The sequence below is a fragment of the Halichoerus grypus genome, chromosome 10, assembly GCF_964656455.1.
Source record: "Halichoerus grypus chromosome 10, mHalGry1.hap1.1, whole genome shotgun sequence".
Classification (NCBI taxonomy): domain Eukaryota; kingdom Metazoa; phylum Chordata; class Mammalia; order Carnivora; family Phocidae; genus Halichoerus; species Halichoerus grypus.
The window spans coordinates 34,579,781-34,595,956 of record NC_135721.1 but is presented as its reverse complement, the minus strand read 5'-3'; the positions used below and the strand labels follow the sequence as shown (position 1 = coordinate 34,595,956).

The following is a 16,176-nucleotide window of genomic DNA, read 5'->3' as shown; positions in this document are numbered from 1 at the left end:
ATCAGCACACCTCCCTGAGCTGCCAGAGGCCACCACAAGAGCTGAGACACCACTATCCAGCATCCCCGATGGAAATTCCCCAAGACACCCTTGGGCCCTCAGCTTGAGTACAAACAAAGAAATGCTTATGTCCAGACTTCTTCACAGATCAGCAGCAAGGATGTGACTTCAGAGTACTTAGCTTTAATGTCATAAAACATGAGGATCGATGACACCGTGTGACTGGGGCGCATGCCAGGGAGAACAAGCAGACTTGGAGTTGGCCAACGATGCTTCCTGTGTATATTTTGTGCAGAGGGCCCCAGCCTAGATTCAGCAAGACATTAAAATGACATGATACTAGTCAACATATGCATGGAGCCCCTTAGCATATAGAGCTCTCCCACATGCATGGGGACCCCTGATTTTCACGACAGTATGAGCGGGTGGGCCACGGGCTAAGGAATGTTTCCCCCACTTTGGAGATGAGGAAGCCAAGGCCCAGGAAAGTGAGAGGCAACATAGCTTTGGTCACACAGATCTTCAATCTCCTGACTCGCCATTGCCCAACCTCTTGTCAACACAGAGAGATGCAAAAGCCAAGTTCAGCCAAGAAAAATTAATTTACCCAAAGAAACATGGCGGACAGTGTACAAATTGTAAGTGTCTGCAGTGAAGTTGCTGAGAAGAACTACACTTGGCCTTATCCAGTCCTGTCATTCTGGGGCTGGTTGGTTCCTCAGGACTGGACCTGTATAAGGGTAAGAAAAGACATAGAAAGAGATTAGAAGTCCTCCAAATGAAAAAGGGAATGGGAATCTTCTATCACAGGGACCTAAGGAGTGGGATGAGGGGCGCTGAGGACAAGGTGGCCTCAAGTGTCCCTCTTTCCATTACCTGTTCAGTATTCCTAGACTCTTGTAAATCCTTGGGACAATAGATGGGGATTTGGATATACCCTGGATGCAGATAGAGGCATGAAGAGAGATCCTCTCTTTCTGACCAATGTGTAATCAAAGTTCATTGGGAAATCAAAAGAGAATTTTCCATAAGTAGGCAGTGAGGGGTCTACAACTACCACAGTGACAATTGGAGACATGTCGACATGTCAAGCATCTCAGTTCTCTCATGACTTCCAAGTCTTTCCAGACCACGAGAACCATGGGAAAAAGAACTGTTCAATTAAGGAACATGAAGTTCCTTTCCTTCCAGAGACCACTGGCCCTGATTCTGGGATTCTCAAGATGCTGAGAGATCCCATGACACCTGTGAGGGGCAAAAACTTATTCCCAGAGGCTGATTCCAGCATGGGAAACTCCATCTCTTTAGCACTTCTAGTGGAATGTGTCTGCTGATGACAAATTCTCTCAGTTTTTTTTTTTTTTTTAACTCAGAGTGTCTCAATTTGCCCTTCATTTTTGAAAGACATTTTTGCTGGGTATAGAATTATAGGTTGGCTGGTTAGTTCTCTTTGAGCACTTTGAAAAAATGTTATTCCATTGTATTCTGGCTTCTGTGGTTTTTGTCACAAAGTCTACCATCATTTGTATTATGTCCCTGAATGTCATTTTCCTCTGGATGTCTTTGAGATTTTCTCTTTACCTTTAGTTTTCAGCAGCTTGACCATGACATGCCTAGCTGTGGTTTTCTTTGTATTTATCCTATCTTGGTTTTGTTGAGCTGGTTGATAAAGTGGTTTGATATCTTTCATCTGTTTTGGAAATTTTTTTGCCATTGCTTCTTCAAATGACTGGTTCTTCAGTCTCTTGCTCTCTCTCTGCTTCTTCTGGGACTCCAATTACACATTTGTTGGGCTTTCTGATTCTGTTTCTGTCTCTCTGCTTCTTCTGGAACTCCAATTACACATTTGTTGGACTTATTTACTTTGTCCCACATCTTCCTTATATTCTTTTCTGGGTTTTTTTTTTCTCTGACATTCAATTATAGTCCATTCACATTTACTGTAATTATTGATGTGGTTGGATTTCCACCTGCCATTTTGCTACTTGTTTACTATTTGTCTCTTTTTTGTTCTCTGTTCCTCCTTCACTGCCATCTGTTGTGTTAAACATATATTTTATACCATCTTAATTCTTCTGTTGATTTTTAACATTGCATTATTTTGACTTACTTGCTTAGTGGATCTTTTAGGGATTATTATATACATTTTAATTTAAAACAATTTACTTGAGAATAATATTAACTTAGTTCCAGTAAAATATAAAAACTTTCCTCCAATATATTTTCTTTTCTCTCTTCCTGTATGCTGTCATCATCACATATATTACATTCATATATGTTATAAGCCAAAGCATACAGTGTCATAAATATTGGTTTATGTAAACATATCTTTTAAAGAAATTAAGAGTACAAACAAGAAAAAGTTATATTTACTCAGTCTTTTAAAAAATATTTTATTTATTTATTTATTTGAGGGAGGAGGAGCAGAGGGGAGGAAGAAGGACAAGCAGACTCTCCACTGAATGCAGAGCCCAATGGGGGGCTTGATCCCATAACCCTGAGATCATGACCTGAGCCAAAATCAAGTCAGACACTCAACAGACTGAGCCACCCAGGCACCCCCTTACTCAATCTTTTAAATTTATTCACAGAATTTAAATTGCTGGCACTCTTCTTCCCCCCCCCCCCGCCCTGTGGATTTGAATTTCTTTCTTTCAGCCTGAAGGACTTCCTTTAATATTTCTTATAAGGCAAGTCTGCTAGCAATGAACTCTCTGTCTTTGTTTATCTGGGAATGTCTTTATTTTGTTTTCATTTTTGAAGGATGGTTTTAGCTAGATAAAGAATTTTCGGTTGATAGGTTTTTTTTTTTTTTCTTCCAGCACCTTGAGTATGTCATTCTACTGCTTTCCAGCTATTTCCATTCTTTCTTTCTTTCTTTCTTTCTTTCTTTCTTTCTTTCTTTCTTTCTTTCTTTCTTTTTTTGAGATTTAATTCATCCATTTGACCAGAGAGAGAGAGGGCACAAGCAGGGGGGAGCGGCAGGCAGAGGGAGAGGGAGAAGCAGGCTCCCCACTGAGCAAGGAGCCCAACATGGGGCTCAATCCCAGGACCCTGGGATCATGACCTGAGCCAAAGGCAGACATTTAACCGACTGAGCCACCCAGGTGCCCCTATTTCCATTATTTCTGATGGGAAGACAGCTAATAATCATATTGTTCCCAGTATGTGATGTGTCATTTTCCTCTTGCTGCTTTCAAGATTTTCTCTTTGTCTTTGTATTTCAACTGTTTGACTGTGATGTGTATAGGTGGACATATCTTCATGTTTATCATTTTGGAGTTTTTTGACCTTCTTGTATCTAGAGATTTATGTTTTTCATCAAATTTGGGAATTTTTGGCTATTATTTCTTCAAAGTTTTTCTTTGCTTCTCTCTTACTCTCTTCTGTTCTCTGGGACTCTCATCACATTTATGTTGAATTATTTATTTATTTATCTATTTATCAGGTTAAACAGAGTCAAATATTGGTAATCTCATATGATTCATTTATATAGTATTTATATTATTTGATGACTTTGAGGAGGACAGGGATATGGATGAGGCACATGTGTGTTTTGTGAATTATTTCCTTAAACTATCTGTATGGCCCATTTCAAGACACTTAGTAAAAACAAAAAGAATGTAGACCTGTTTTTGCAACAAGGTAAAAAGAAAAGGGGGAAGCAAAGATCCTTTAAGAATCAATAATAATGCTTGGCAGGGAGCCTGCTTCTCCTTCTACTGATCCCCCTGCTTATGCTCTCTCACTCTCTCTGTAAAATAAATAAATAAAATCTTTTAAAAATTAAAAATAAAATAAATAAAAGCACAGATGTGTTCAAACTCACCTATGTTCTTGCTTGGTCTCTGAGTGTCGATAGGATATACAATGAATCCTTTCTCTGTGATAATAACAGAACTTCAGCCCCCATTGAATACCTCAAGGAAAGTCACTGTTCTAAGTGCTTTGCATGTACTAATTTATTTTACCCTCATACTCACTTTGTGACATAGGTATTATCGTTCCCATTTATAGTTGCAGAAACTGAGTCTTGTTGAGGCTAAGTTACTTGCCCAGGGTCACATGGCTAATAAGTGGAAAAGCCAGGATTTGAACCCAGGCAGTCTGTCTTCAAAGCCTGAACTATTAACCAATATGCTACACTGTCATTTAAAAACAATCTCAATATTTTATTTTATTTTTTAAGATTTTATTTATTTATTTGACAGAGAGAGAGAGACAGTGTGAGTGGGAACACACAGGGAGAGTGGGAGGATTAAAGTTAAAGGAGTGGAGGATTTCTGTTACCTGTAGCCACAGACCTCCCACATTTAATCTGAAGTTGGGCCAGAGAAGAGACTGTGTGGATGGGTTCAAACAGACCCCAGAGGTCTGTTTGATTGGAAGACTTGTGCAATACCATAAGGTAAAGAGAAGTAGACCACTTTGGTGTCACTTCCTAGGTGTTTCTGGCTCTGAGGAAGTGGGCATCTCCAGGAACAGGGTCCCTCATGCCTGTCTTGGGATGCTTTCACATCCATCAGCTTGTCAGATTCTCATAGTTCACTTTCTGACAGGCAGGTAAATTCACCAAGTGACCCCATTTTACAAGAAGAAAAGGGAAGCTCAGCAGGAACGCTGAGCAGGGACCTCGGGACCATGACCTGAGCCGAAGGCAGATGTTTAATGATTGAGCCACCCAGGCACCCCCAATCTAAATATTTCAAAAAATGTTTTGTTATATAGGCACTTGCGTCAGTTAAGCTTGATTCAACTCTTGATTTTGGCTCAGGTCATGATCTCAGGCTCATGGGATCGAGCTCCATATTGGGCTTCATGATCAGCATAGAGTCTGCTTCAGATTCTCTCTCCCTCTCCCTCTGCCCCTTCCGCTCATGCACGTGCTCTCTCTCTTTCTCTAGAATAAATCTTTTCGAAAAAAATTTCTTGTTATAAGTTATGAGAAAATCACTGTAGGAGCAGAGCCCTAAAAACTATAGCTTTTCCTCCCAGGCTGCATTTGGAGTATGCAGAATCTTTCGGCTTCCTTCATTTCTCTCAATGAGGTTCCTTCCTTTCCAGTCCTTCAGCCTCTACCTGGGTGCAGGCAACCTTCACCTTTCACCCAAGCTCTTCCCTGTCCTCATCATGGGCTTCTCTGCCTCCAGGCTTGTTCTTGAAGCAGCAGGGCCAGAGAGGAAAGGCAGAAAGCTAGGCAGAGGAGTGCTGGTGAGGACTGGGGCCCAGAAAACCAGCCCAACCATTGGGCTGGAAGGTGGAGCAACCTAGAGGTGGTGAGAAGAGCAGCAGAACAAACAGCTGGAGCCTTCAGTTGGATTGAACATTTAGAAGGAAGCTCCCAGTCACAAGACTGGCAACTGGCAAGGAGCAGGCTGACATCAGGCAAGGCAGGAGCCCCAAAGAGCCAATGTGGTCAGCACAGGAGGCGAATGGGGAGGCAGGGGTTGTGAGGCACACCACCCATCTCTCTGTGGCACTGTCTTCACAGTACATTCAAACACCAGCTTTGCCTCTTACATGGTGAGCACTTGGTGTACATCTCTTAAGCCTCAGTTTCTCCTCAGCTTCATGGAACAGAAAACCTAAGTAATGGTGACTTAAATGAGACCAGGGTTTAGTTTTCTCAAGCAATGACAACTCCAGAGGTAGGTATCTGTTAGGTTTAGTTTGGCAGCTCAAGTCATCATAATTCAGGAGCCTGTGTCCTTCTCTCATGGCTCCAGGTATAGCCATCATAACCCATTCCAGAAAGGAGTGGAGAGAAATGACAAAAGGGCATATGCCACTGAGTCTCTCCCACTCTCTTTACAGTAGTTTCTTAGGAGACCCACCCAATGGCTTCTGCTTATATCTCATTGGCCCAAACTATGTCATATGGCCCGCTCTAGCCACAAAGAAAGCTGGGAAATGTAGTTTTTCAGCAGAGCACATTGTTGCCCCTACAAAATTAAGATTCTGTTAGAGAGAAAGAAGGGAAGAACAGATCCTAAGTCTATGCAACCAAAAGTCTCTGCCACAGGGGTAAATGGTGTTATTTACTCCATAGTTAGGGTCAACATGAAGATGAAACCAGGTAATTCTTGTAAAGCATCTAGCAGATACCTGGCTCAGTCAATAGCAGTGAATATTCTCAAACTCGAGGAACTTTTCCAATAGCCCGTCTAAGAAAGATCTCCACAAGAAACTGACTCTGTAGAACGCTCACCAGGACTACCCACAGAGTGAGGGCTCCCTAAATATTTGAGGCATTGACTTGTCTAAGCCCCACCCAAGGAGAGAGCATCAGTAGAGGCTGGTGAGACACAGTCTGAAGCCTTTTTAAAGCCCTGCGTTGGAGGAAGTGGACTCTCTTTACTTGATATCTCTTTACTTGGTGGGTAGAGGGATGAGACTTTGGGCCTTGGGCCTAGATACTATAAGAGAGGGGTATTAGTGAAGAAACTGTAGCTTGTCTGCCCCAATCTACTCCTTACTTTATCCCTCTTTAGAGAGCTCTGGTTCTAGCCCCAGGTTCAGGTGTCTCCCTTCCTCCTTCAGCCACAAGTAGAACTGGGCCTTCTCCCTCCCCCTGGGGGTGGTCCTGATTGATCTGAGCCATCATGTTTGCATTAATTAGTTAGATCAGGCGTTGTAGCAATGAGACTCTTAAAACTCAGTGGCCTAAGGACAAAGTTTATTTCTCTCTCCTGTGAGCATCCTGAGGTGTGTTCAGGTTGGTGAGTGGCTCCACTCCATGCAGACATTCGGGGCTCAGGTGCCATCCACCTTGTGGCTCTGCCAACTCCTCCCGATCGAAACTTTGGAACTGAATTCAGATAATTTTCTAATACCTTTCACTCATGAGTTCTCATACTTGTTATCCAAAACTCAGGAATCTGATAGATTTGGATGATACATTATACTACTCATGACCTGAACTTACTAAAATAACTCTCATATCTGAATTCAGAAAACATGTGGATTTGGATAGTGAGGATTCTTGGGCTATCCACCCTGCAGTGGAAGGAGAAAGCTTAACTAGCTACCTTAGTTCTGTTCTCTGGGTCCACCACCTTGCCCCCTCTCCTCCACAGTTCCAGCCTTGCCCTCCAGTCCCTGTCCATTTCCCTCTAGGCCACATTTGAAGTAGGCATTGGGAAGTGTGTCCTCCTCTGGGGCCATAGAGCTTTCCAAGTTTTCCGCTAGTGCAAGTTGGGAAGGCCAAGAGTTACTGTGGGTCTTGATTACTCACAGGCTTTTTGGGGCCAGACTTCTGGCTTCTACCACAATGTAATACCCTCAAAGACTTGGTCATTTTCTGGTCCATTTTCTTCCAGTCAGTTCTGTGTTCAGTAACTACTGCCAAAGTTCTTTTCTGAATACAGTTCTCCCATAGCTGCTTTATTTCTTGGCTTCCTTGTTCTACCCATTTCTGTCTCTCACTTGAGGCCATCTTTGTTTGGCTGATAAATCTTAAAGGACCTTTGAAAAATGCTTTCTGCAACAATCTTATTTCTGCTGTTTGGTCCAAGTGTTTGCTTTTCCAACATTGTGAGGCCTTCATTACCTTTTATCTCCCTCTTCCTTTCTACCTTTATTTTCAAAAATAGCCAGCTCTCACCTCACTTCATCTCTTTGAGAGATCTTTTTTTTTTTTTTTTTTAAGTTTATGTCTTTCTTCCTTAACATTTCAGCATTGAGTGTTCCAGCGTGGTGGGCGGTTCTGTTCCATGAGGGTCATTCAGGGACCCAAGTCCCCTCCTTCTTGCGGCTCCACACCCTCCTCCCCTTCCAGACTTGTCATAATCTGCATGGCTGAGGCTGGTCATCGACATGTCTGGGTTCTAGCGAGTAAGAAAAAGAGAAGAGAGAATGACGAGGAGACTCACTCCCTGACTTAAGGCCTCCATCCCCAAAGCAGCACCCATCTCTTCTACTGTTAAGAACTTAGTCATATGGCCACAACTAATTGCAAAGGGGTCTGAGAAATGCTGTCACCACTGGGCAACCATGTGCCTAGTTAAGGCTCTTTAACTGTAGGAGAGAGGAGAATGAGTTTTGGTGGAGAGCTAGTGGTCTCTTCTATAGTGGTTGTCTTATTCCTCTTGCCAACAACATATTTAGGCATGGCATGTGAAATAATTCCAGCCATGAAACACGAAGAAGTGTTCATGAGACACTTAACGGGTAAGTCTTCTTCATTATAAAAAAAAGAGACATAGGAAGAGAGGATCCCATCTTTCCCAGGACATTGTCACGTCAGGATGTGATGTCTGGAACAAGGCACCCATCTTGTGGTCATGAGGGGAACAGGCTGTGGGTAAGGTTAATGTCTTGAGCCTGGAGGTGTAGGTAGATACATGAACCCAGGTCCTTAATGATACCCCTGAATCTGAGCTGATTGTCCCTGGAGCCACCCTCCTGCTGGACTTCTGTGTGTGACATGGTATATTTCCTTATGGTTTAAGTTAAAGGAATGGAGGCTTTCTGTTACCTGTAGCCACAGACCTCCCACATTTAATCTGAAGTTGGGCCAGAGAAGAGACTGTGTGGATGGGTTCAAACAGACCCCAGAGGTCTGTTTGATTGGAAGACTTGTGCAATACCATAAGGTAAAGAGAAGTAGACCACTTTGGTGTCACTTCCTAGGTGTTTCTGGCTCTGAGGAAGTGGGCATCTCCAGGAACAGGGTCCCTCATGCCTGTCTTGGGATGCTTTCACATCCATCAGCTTGTCAGATTCTCATAGTTCACTTTCTGACAGGCAGGTAAATTCACCAAGTGACCCCATTTTACAAGAAGAAAAGGGAAGCTCAGAGAGGTGGTGTGCCTTGGCCAACTCTGCCAACAGGTTAGGGTTGGAACTAGGGACTTGGCCCTGGTTCTCTTGGACTCCTAGTCTGGTGCTCTTGCTAGTGATACCAGGACAGCCCCTGCTGAAATAATTGAAGGAAAAGCATCATTTGACATCCCATTAATTATTTTATAAATACGTTGAGGCAGGTACAACTTATACATTCAGGAAGTTTACAATCTGGTGGGAGAACAGAAACAAATAAATGAACACATAAGTAAATAGCCTAACTCACATTGTGAGAACTGCAAAGCGGGACGGGGATGGGGGGCATAGCATAGCAGAGACTAATAAGGGGGAGCAGGTCAGGGAAGATACTCTGCAGAAGTGACACTTAAGCTGAGACCCAAAGGACAAGTAGGCACTAATTAGCTGGGTGAAACGGAAGAGGAGGAGGAGGAAGAACATTCATGGCTCAGAGAAGAGCATGCGAAGAGATCTGAAGGTGGGAGAGTCTTGGGCCTATTCAGGAAGCTGCAGGTGTGGCTTGGGACATGTGAGGAAGGGCCCGACCACACTGGTGTAGAGGGGCATGGCAGGTTTGAATTAAAATCACAGGCTGTGGAATTGGAATGTTTGGGTTCAAATTCTGATGCTGCGTATTCAGCTGTGTGCCCTTAAGCAAAGAATTAAGCACTCTGTACTTCAACTTCTTCCTCTTATCAAGTTCCTACCTTACGGGGAGCTGTGAGAAACGAAGCTGAGTGGTGTTGAAGTGCCTGGTACCTAGTGAGTTATTAGTAAATGTTAGCTGCTCTTATGGGCCATATTAAGGATTTTGGTCTTTGTTCTATGAGTAATGGGGGTTGCATTGATTAAGACCCTTTTGGTTGCAAGGAACAGCAACCCAACTCACATTGGCTTAAGCAACAGTAGGGGGATTTCTTGGCTTATATAACTGAAAGACATAGGTTTAGCTGTGCCATGAGGCACAGCTGGGTCAAGGCATAGAACATTGTCAACTGGACTTGAGCTATTTATCTTTTGTTTTGTTTTCTCAAGAAATAACTTCATTCTCCAGCTTCCTGTCCCCACATGGTGGCAAGGTGGTCATTTAGCTGCCACAGTGAACGAGAGTGCCTCTCTCCTGCTTGTCCCAGAGCCAGTCATGGAGGTCTCTCACTGTCCTGGCTCCCAGCTGGTACCCACCCCTGAACCAATCACTATGGCAGTGGAGGGGTGGTATGCAGTGGGCAAAGAGGAATTGGTGTTGGTTGACTAGTTATATCCCCAAACCTCCAAAATCACTGGACCGAGGCCGGCAGGGGCAGGGGGCTCCACAAAGGAAATTGGAGGGCTGTCACCAAATCAGGGAGAGGAATGTCGAGCAGACAAACACAACCAGTGTTGAGTCAGCCAGCCACTAGAGGTTTTAAGCAAGGGAAAAACAGGATCTGATGTCCATCTTGAGGTGACCACCCTTATGGGTGGTCAGGGGGAGAGACAGGAGGACGACGGAATGGAGATGGGAAGAGTTGCTGGCAGTTGATGTCAGGAGTCCAGGAGAAAAAGACAATGGCATGGCCAGGCTGGTGGCAGTGGAGCTGAGAAGGATGAGAAAGAGACACAGTGCCAGAGTTTGTTGGTAAACTGGGCAGAAGTGGGACAGGAGAATTCCAGGCTAAGCCAGGGTTTTGGCCTGACCAGATAAGGCAGGTTTGGGGGAAGGTTGACAGTTTAGCTTTGAATGCACCACATTTGAGGAGCCTTGGGACATCCATGAGGAGGAGTCCTAGAGGCATTTCTTTGCGGTGTGGAATTCCACTTGTGGACATTCTTGTCTGGTTCCTATGAGATATGAGGAGAAATAAATTGAATGATGACTGTTCTGCCCAGTAGAATGCACTAGAACAAAGGGTGGCCTGCCCTCCGGGAGAGTTGAGACAGGAACAACTTGCTGAGCTGTTTGCTGGGCGTGGGTCCCTCAAACAGCATATGTGTGGCCCAGTCCCTCCCTTAAAAGTCAAAAGACCTTTTGAAATCCTCGGGCAGCTAGGTGGTCAGTAGCGGGCTGGGGCACCCAATTAATACTGGTCAAATGGACAGGGTCCCAACCCACAGGAGCTGACAGCGCAGCTATGATGAGAGAGGAGAAGCATGGGGTGACATGGAAGATGTCTGGGCAGACAGCCAAAACATGATGCAGAACGGCGGGGTCCAGGCAGCGGAGGCCGTGGCGGTTCTGAGGAGAAGGGGGGTGATGCAGGGCTGGCATAATCTGGGGAGGCTTCCTGGAGGCAGAACTGGAGTAGTATCAATATGCCAGGCATAGGAAGACCAGGATCTCAGCTGTGGGATGCAAGGCTAGGTTCGAGGTGTGCCCCAGACCAGCCCAAAACAGCTGGAGATCTAAAAACTTCCTAAACCAGGACACCAGGGCCTCCCAGAGCCTCCCAGACATCCTGAAGTCTTCCAGGTGAGGGCTCAGAGCTCCCCAGCCTTCTACTATCACTTGGGGTAGCGCGAGCTGCTCCCCCCACCTTGCCCCTCGTCCTTCCCTACTTCTTTGGCAGTCCTCAGCACCCTGTGCCGCAGAGATTTCTCTGTATGTGCCCCTCCCCCAAGGCAGGGAGCTGGCAGGGATCACTGTCAACAGCCAGCATGCTCCCCGCCATAGGAGGCACTTGGGAGCTGTTAGGGAGGGGGCAGCTGGAAGCTGCCCAAGGAGCTACAGGCAGCTGGGAAAGGCCTGGCCTGGTACTTCATGGGTGTGGGGAGGATGTATAGAGTCTAGGGGCTTGTCTGCCAGCTTCCCTGTCCAGGTCCTATGGAAGCAGGGAGTGTGATGGGGCCATCAGCCCAGCCTCAGTGGATCTGGTTGGCCCCAGAGCTGGCAAGCCCCAAGCTAGTGAGTGAGCGGGGGAGTCAGCTTCCCATCCATTAGGCCCATGGCCCAGGCTGCTAATGCCGAGCGGACATTCTGCTCTCATCCCTGGTATCCACTTAGGCATCGTTAATATTTTACGCCGCAGAGCCAGGGGATCGATGTCTCATTTATAGCTCAGTGTTTATGAGCAGTCATTGAAGCTTTCCCAGGGAAGATGCTCAGGAGCACCAGGGGAAACTGAGGCAGGAGAGCATGGGTGGACCAGCCTCAGGAGGACCCTTCATATGGCTTCCTTTGCTTGCTCAGTTCTCTGTCCCCCCATCTATCTCACATCTGGCACCCTGAACATACCCAGCTCCAAGAGCACATCATAAGGGGCCATCAGAGCCTGTGACACAGGCCAGCCCTTGTCTCACCTGATCCTTTACAAGCCCCTGGAGAGGTTGGCTTGTCATCCCCATTTTAGGAAAAAGGCTTAGAGAGGTTAATGTACTCTTAACCAGACCACTGATTGAGGATTGGTGGCAACTAGCTGGGACACAGGCTAGATTTTACTCAGCACATAAGTGTGTAAATTAGAGTACGGGAGCATCTTGAGCCTTTCTAGACTTAACACTTTAGCAACTCATGTGCTCCAACAGAGCTGTGTTCTCTGGCAATCATTAGCGTCTCTGCTTAGAACTCTTGGTCAGTGGAAACTCACCGCATGCCCACTAAATGCAATTGAAAGCTGTGCATTTACAGTTCTTTAAAAATATCTCCAATAACTCAGACTTTTAACCAGGTGTGTTAAATACTGAGGCTGAACTGCACAGGCCAGAAGAAACCCAGCAGCCTCTCTCCCATCCATTTCCACTGGAAACTGTGCGGTATGCTGGGCCAGCATCTGCTCTGGAATCCAGGAGGCCTGGGCTGCACCTGTGCCCTTGCCCCAGTCCACCCTCGGGTGGGTTTCCTTAACTGTAAAATGGGGACGAGAAATGCCCACTGGGGCAGCCCTTAGGGATTAAGAGTAAACCTAAAGGCTTGGCTCCTGTATGCCAGCTCCAGAAGGGCCCTCATCCATACAAGCTGCTGTTTCCCGCCCCACCCGGGCACCCGCGAGCTCTGTGCCTGGGGCGCAGTATACGTTCAGTATTTGTTGAACGAATAACCGAGTGGGTAGCAGAGGCTCGTACATGGAAGCTACTATTGTTCAGGCCCTAGGTCCAAACAGGCGTGGAGCGGGGCTGGATCACCCCCTCCACTACAGCGGCAGGAGAACTAAAGAACTTGGCGTTCGAAGCAGCCCGCGCGCTTCGGACCCTCTAAGCCCGGGGCTGGCGAGTTCACCCGCAGAGCGCAACGCCCGCGGGAGGGCAGCAGAGAGCCACGGCTCCCGCCCTCAAGTCCGGGAGTTCGGGGACTTGAAGGATCCCGGGCTCCGCCCTGCTACGCCCCCTCCCCTCCCCTTCCTTTCTCCTTCCTTTCCTACCCAGTGCCCCCAGGCAGGAAGAGAGCGATCCACAAACGAATTAGCGCTCCTGTGCACTGCCCTCGCGTTGCACTTGGCATCCGTTCAGCTCTTTCCCACAGCCAGAAAGGCAGGCGGGCACCAGCCCCTCTGTATGGAGGAGGAGTCTGCATGTCCGTGACTCGACCAAGGTCACGCAGCAAAATCAAGAGTCTCTAAGGCTAAATCCCACACTCCCTCCAAAAGCCTGGAGCGCACGTGGGCTTCCGGAACTGGATAACTTTGGATACCAACTTTTTCATTTTCAGCGGGGGCCAGACCAGGGCCACGTTCAGTCGCGAGCGGAGACCTGATGGTGTGGGAAATACCCCGGGGCGAGAGGGCTTCCCCGATCCCCCGAAGGCCGGCTCTGCGCTGGCCCGCGGGGCGGTGAGCGGCAGTGGCAGGCTCCGCACGCCTCAGCCGGGAGTCTGGAGCCCCGACTACTCACAGAGAGCGATGCTGCGGCTCCCTTCCTCTCCGGTCCCCGGCCCCTTCCCCAGCCACTCAGCCCCCACCTTGCACCGGCAGTTGGGTGAAACCACCGACCGCGCGGCCTCCCTGGGACCGGCAGGGTGGCGGTGGCTGTGCGCCAGGCTCCGTCCGGGGGCTGGGCCGCGTGGGGCGGGGCCACCTCCCTCCGCCCCTTCCCGGGCTCGCGCCGGGGGTGGGGGGGGCAGGCCGCAGGGGACGCCTCCCCGGGTGGTCGCCGCGCCTAGGCCAATGAGCGCGCGGCGAGCCGCGATGGCGGCTGGGGCGGCCGGGAGCGCCCGGGACCCCCGCCGCCGCCGCGCCCCCGCGCCCCCGCGCCCCCGCGCCCGCGGGGCTGGAGAGGGGGCGAAAGAGGCGAGGCGCCCGCGCCCGCCATGGAGGCGTCTCTGGCCCGCGCCGGCCGCCCGAGCTGCGCTCCGCGCCGCCGCCGCTGCGCCTCGAAGTTTGCCGGCTGACTCGGAAAGTTGCGCTCGGGCTCTGCTGCCGCGCCGCGTCTAACCTCCGGGCCTGCCCAGTTCGCCGCCGCCGCCCTCCGCGGGGCCCGGGCCCCGTCGACACCCGCAGCCCCGCCTGCCGGGGGATGTGAGCCGCGGCCTCCCCAAGAGGCCGGGCGGGCTGCACGGGCCCCGGCGCCTCCCGAGGCACGCGCGGGCGAGGGGCACGCCCCGGCCCCGGGCAGCTCGGGTCGCCATGGGCATCCAGGGCATGGAGCTGTGCGCCATGGCCGTGGTGGTGCTGCTGTTCATCGCCGTCCTCAAGCAGTTCGGCATCCTGGAGCCCATGTCCATGGAAGGTAACGCGTGGCCATCCGCCGCTCCGCCGGGGCCAGCAGTGTGTGGGGAGGGAGCAGCGGTCGCGCTCCGGGGCGCGGGTCCGCGGGCCCAGCGAGTGCGGCCCTCGGGCGCACAGCGCTCAGCGGCACTGGCCGCCTGAGCCGCCGCCCCCTCCGGACTCCCGAGGGCTGGCCTGGGACTGAGAGGACGAAGAGGCCTGGGGCTCCGAGGAGCCCCGGAGGGGATGGAGCTGCGGCGCTTGGGGTGGGCGTGAGCGAGATGCTTGGTGACACACTGAGCCATCCTAGGCCTGCCGGTCCGAGCCGCCCCGGGTGAGCACAGCCGGCTCGGGCCTCTCTTTGGCGGGAGGTGGCTCAGGGTGAAGATGACTGGAAGGATCCTCAGCCTGGGGTACCTGATGGTGGCAAGTGATAAGAGACCTCAGCCACATCATAGGGCAGCCCCTTTCCCCTCGACCAACATCCCTAGACAAGGCTCACGCCCACGGGATCAGTAACCAAATCCTCGGGCACCACATTGCTGTCCCAGTAAAATATTAACTGAGGAGACTGACCTACTCTTAAATCAGACAGTGGACAGCCTCCCTGGGACCCCTGAGAGGCGCCCTCGGAGCTGCTTCCCAACCTTCTATACCTCCCTAAGACTTCTGGGCAGGTTAGGAGGAGGAGCCCCTCTAGGGCACACCCATTCTAAGGGGATCTTGACCTACCGGGGCTGTAACTTCCCCTCCCCCCAGTTCCAAAGAGGCATTTGCAGCCCCATACCTCTGTACTGTGGGGAAGGGGCCAGCCTGTCCTGTTCATGTTACCCCTGCTCCCCTGCTGTCCTCTCAGGGGAGGATGGGCATCCTGCCTGCCTCAGCACTCTGCTGACCTTGCCAGGCTCCAGCTCCTGGGACTGAAACCCAGAGGTCCAGGCAGGCGAGGAGGGAAGGACTTGTCCTTGCCTCTGAACTGCCTGGCAGCCCCTCCAGCCTGAGGATGTGCCCCCAAACCCCTGCCAAGGGCTACTGAGGACAGGAAGGGGCACAGGGCCTGGAAGCAAGGCCCTTCCTCCATTTTGCCTTCAGAACCTAGAGCTCACTCTTTAGCTGAAGTCCATGGCTATGTGCCCCTAAGAAGTCATCAGGCTCCATCACACCTTTTCTAGGTGAGTTCATGGGGCCCAGAGAGAAGAGACGTGATCTAGGTGGTTCTGAGAGGTACCGCCTTAAGCTTTAAATTTTACTTGGAGAGGAAAATTGCCCAAGCTGGGCCTGCACTTGTCTGGATGCTGACCCTAGCTGGGAATCTATGACTGGGGATTTAGTGGGAAATGCATTTGCTTGGGATGAGGTAGGGGAAAGCATCCTCACCGCTGTGCCCCTGAGGACCTATGGCTCCTGTAGGGCACTCGTCTGTCCCACATACCCTGTCCTTTGCCGTCTGGAGTCTATGGTGGGTGTGGGGGGTGGTTGGTGCTCAGGCAAGCCACGGCCCCTACATTGATCTTCCCCGTTTCCTGGACCCTCCTGGGCCACCAAGGGGCCAGGAGCACCAGTGGTCTCATTCCACTTGGTGCTGCAAAACCTTCTGAACTGAGCCCGACCCCCTCACAGGTCTGGGCCTGTGAAATTTGTCTTTGTAATTTCTAAGGAAGAGGGATTTCTTTACAAGGTGGTTAGTATGCACAAGACTATAGATGCTTTCTTCAACCTGCTAAAAAACCCACGTCAGGCTCTAATGAGTTTCTCTTTC

General features: G+C 49.6%; 1 protein-coding gene across 2 annotated transcripts in view; it reads left to right on the top strand.

Annotated features, from left to right (window-relative positions):
- Window positions 1-16,176, top strand: part of KCNIP3 (potassium voltage-gated channel interacting protein 3) — an 80,470-nt gene that overhangs the window by 40,282 nt on the left and 24,012 nt on the right. Inside the window, exon 1 of one of the 2 annotated variants that reach the window (XM_036074875.2) lies at window positions 14,171-14,439. The exons of the other annotated variant lie outside the window; for it this stretch is intronic. Coding sequence (XP_035930768.1) covers window positions 14,337-14,439 — 103 coding nt within the window. The 5' untranslated portion in view covers window positions 14,171-14,336. Of the gene's footprint in view, window positions 1-14,170; window positions 14,440-16,176 lie in introns of those variants that run through there. 2 annotated transcript variants of the gene reach the window in all.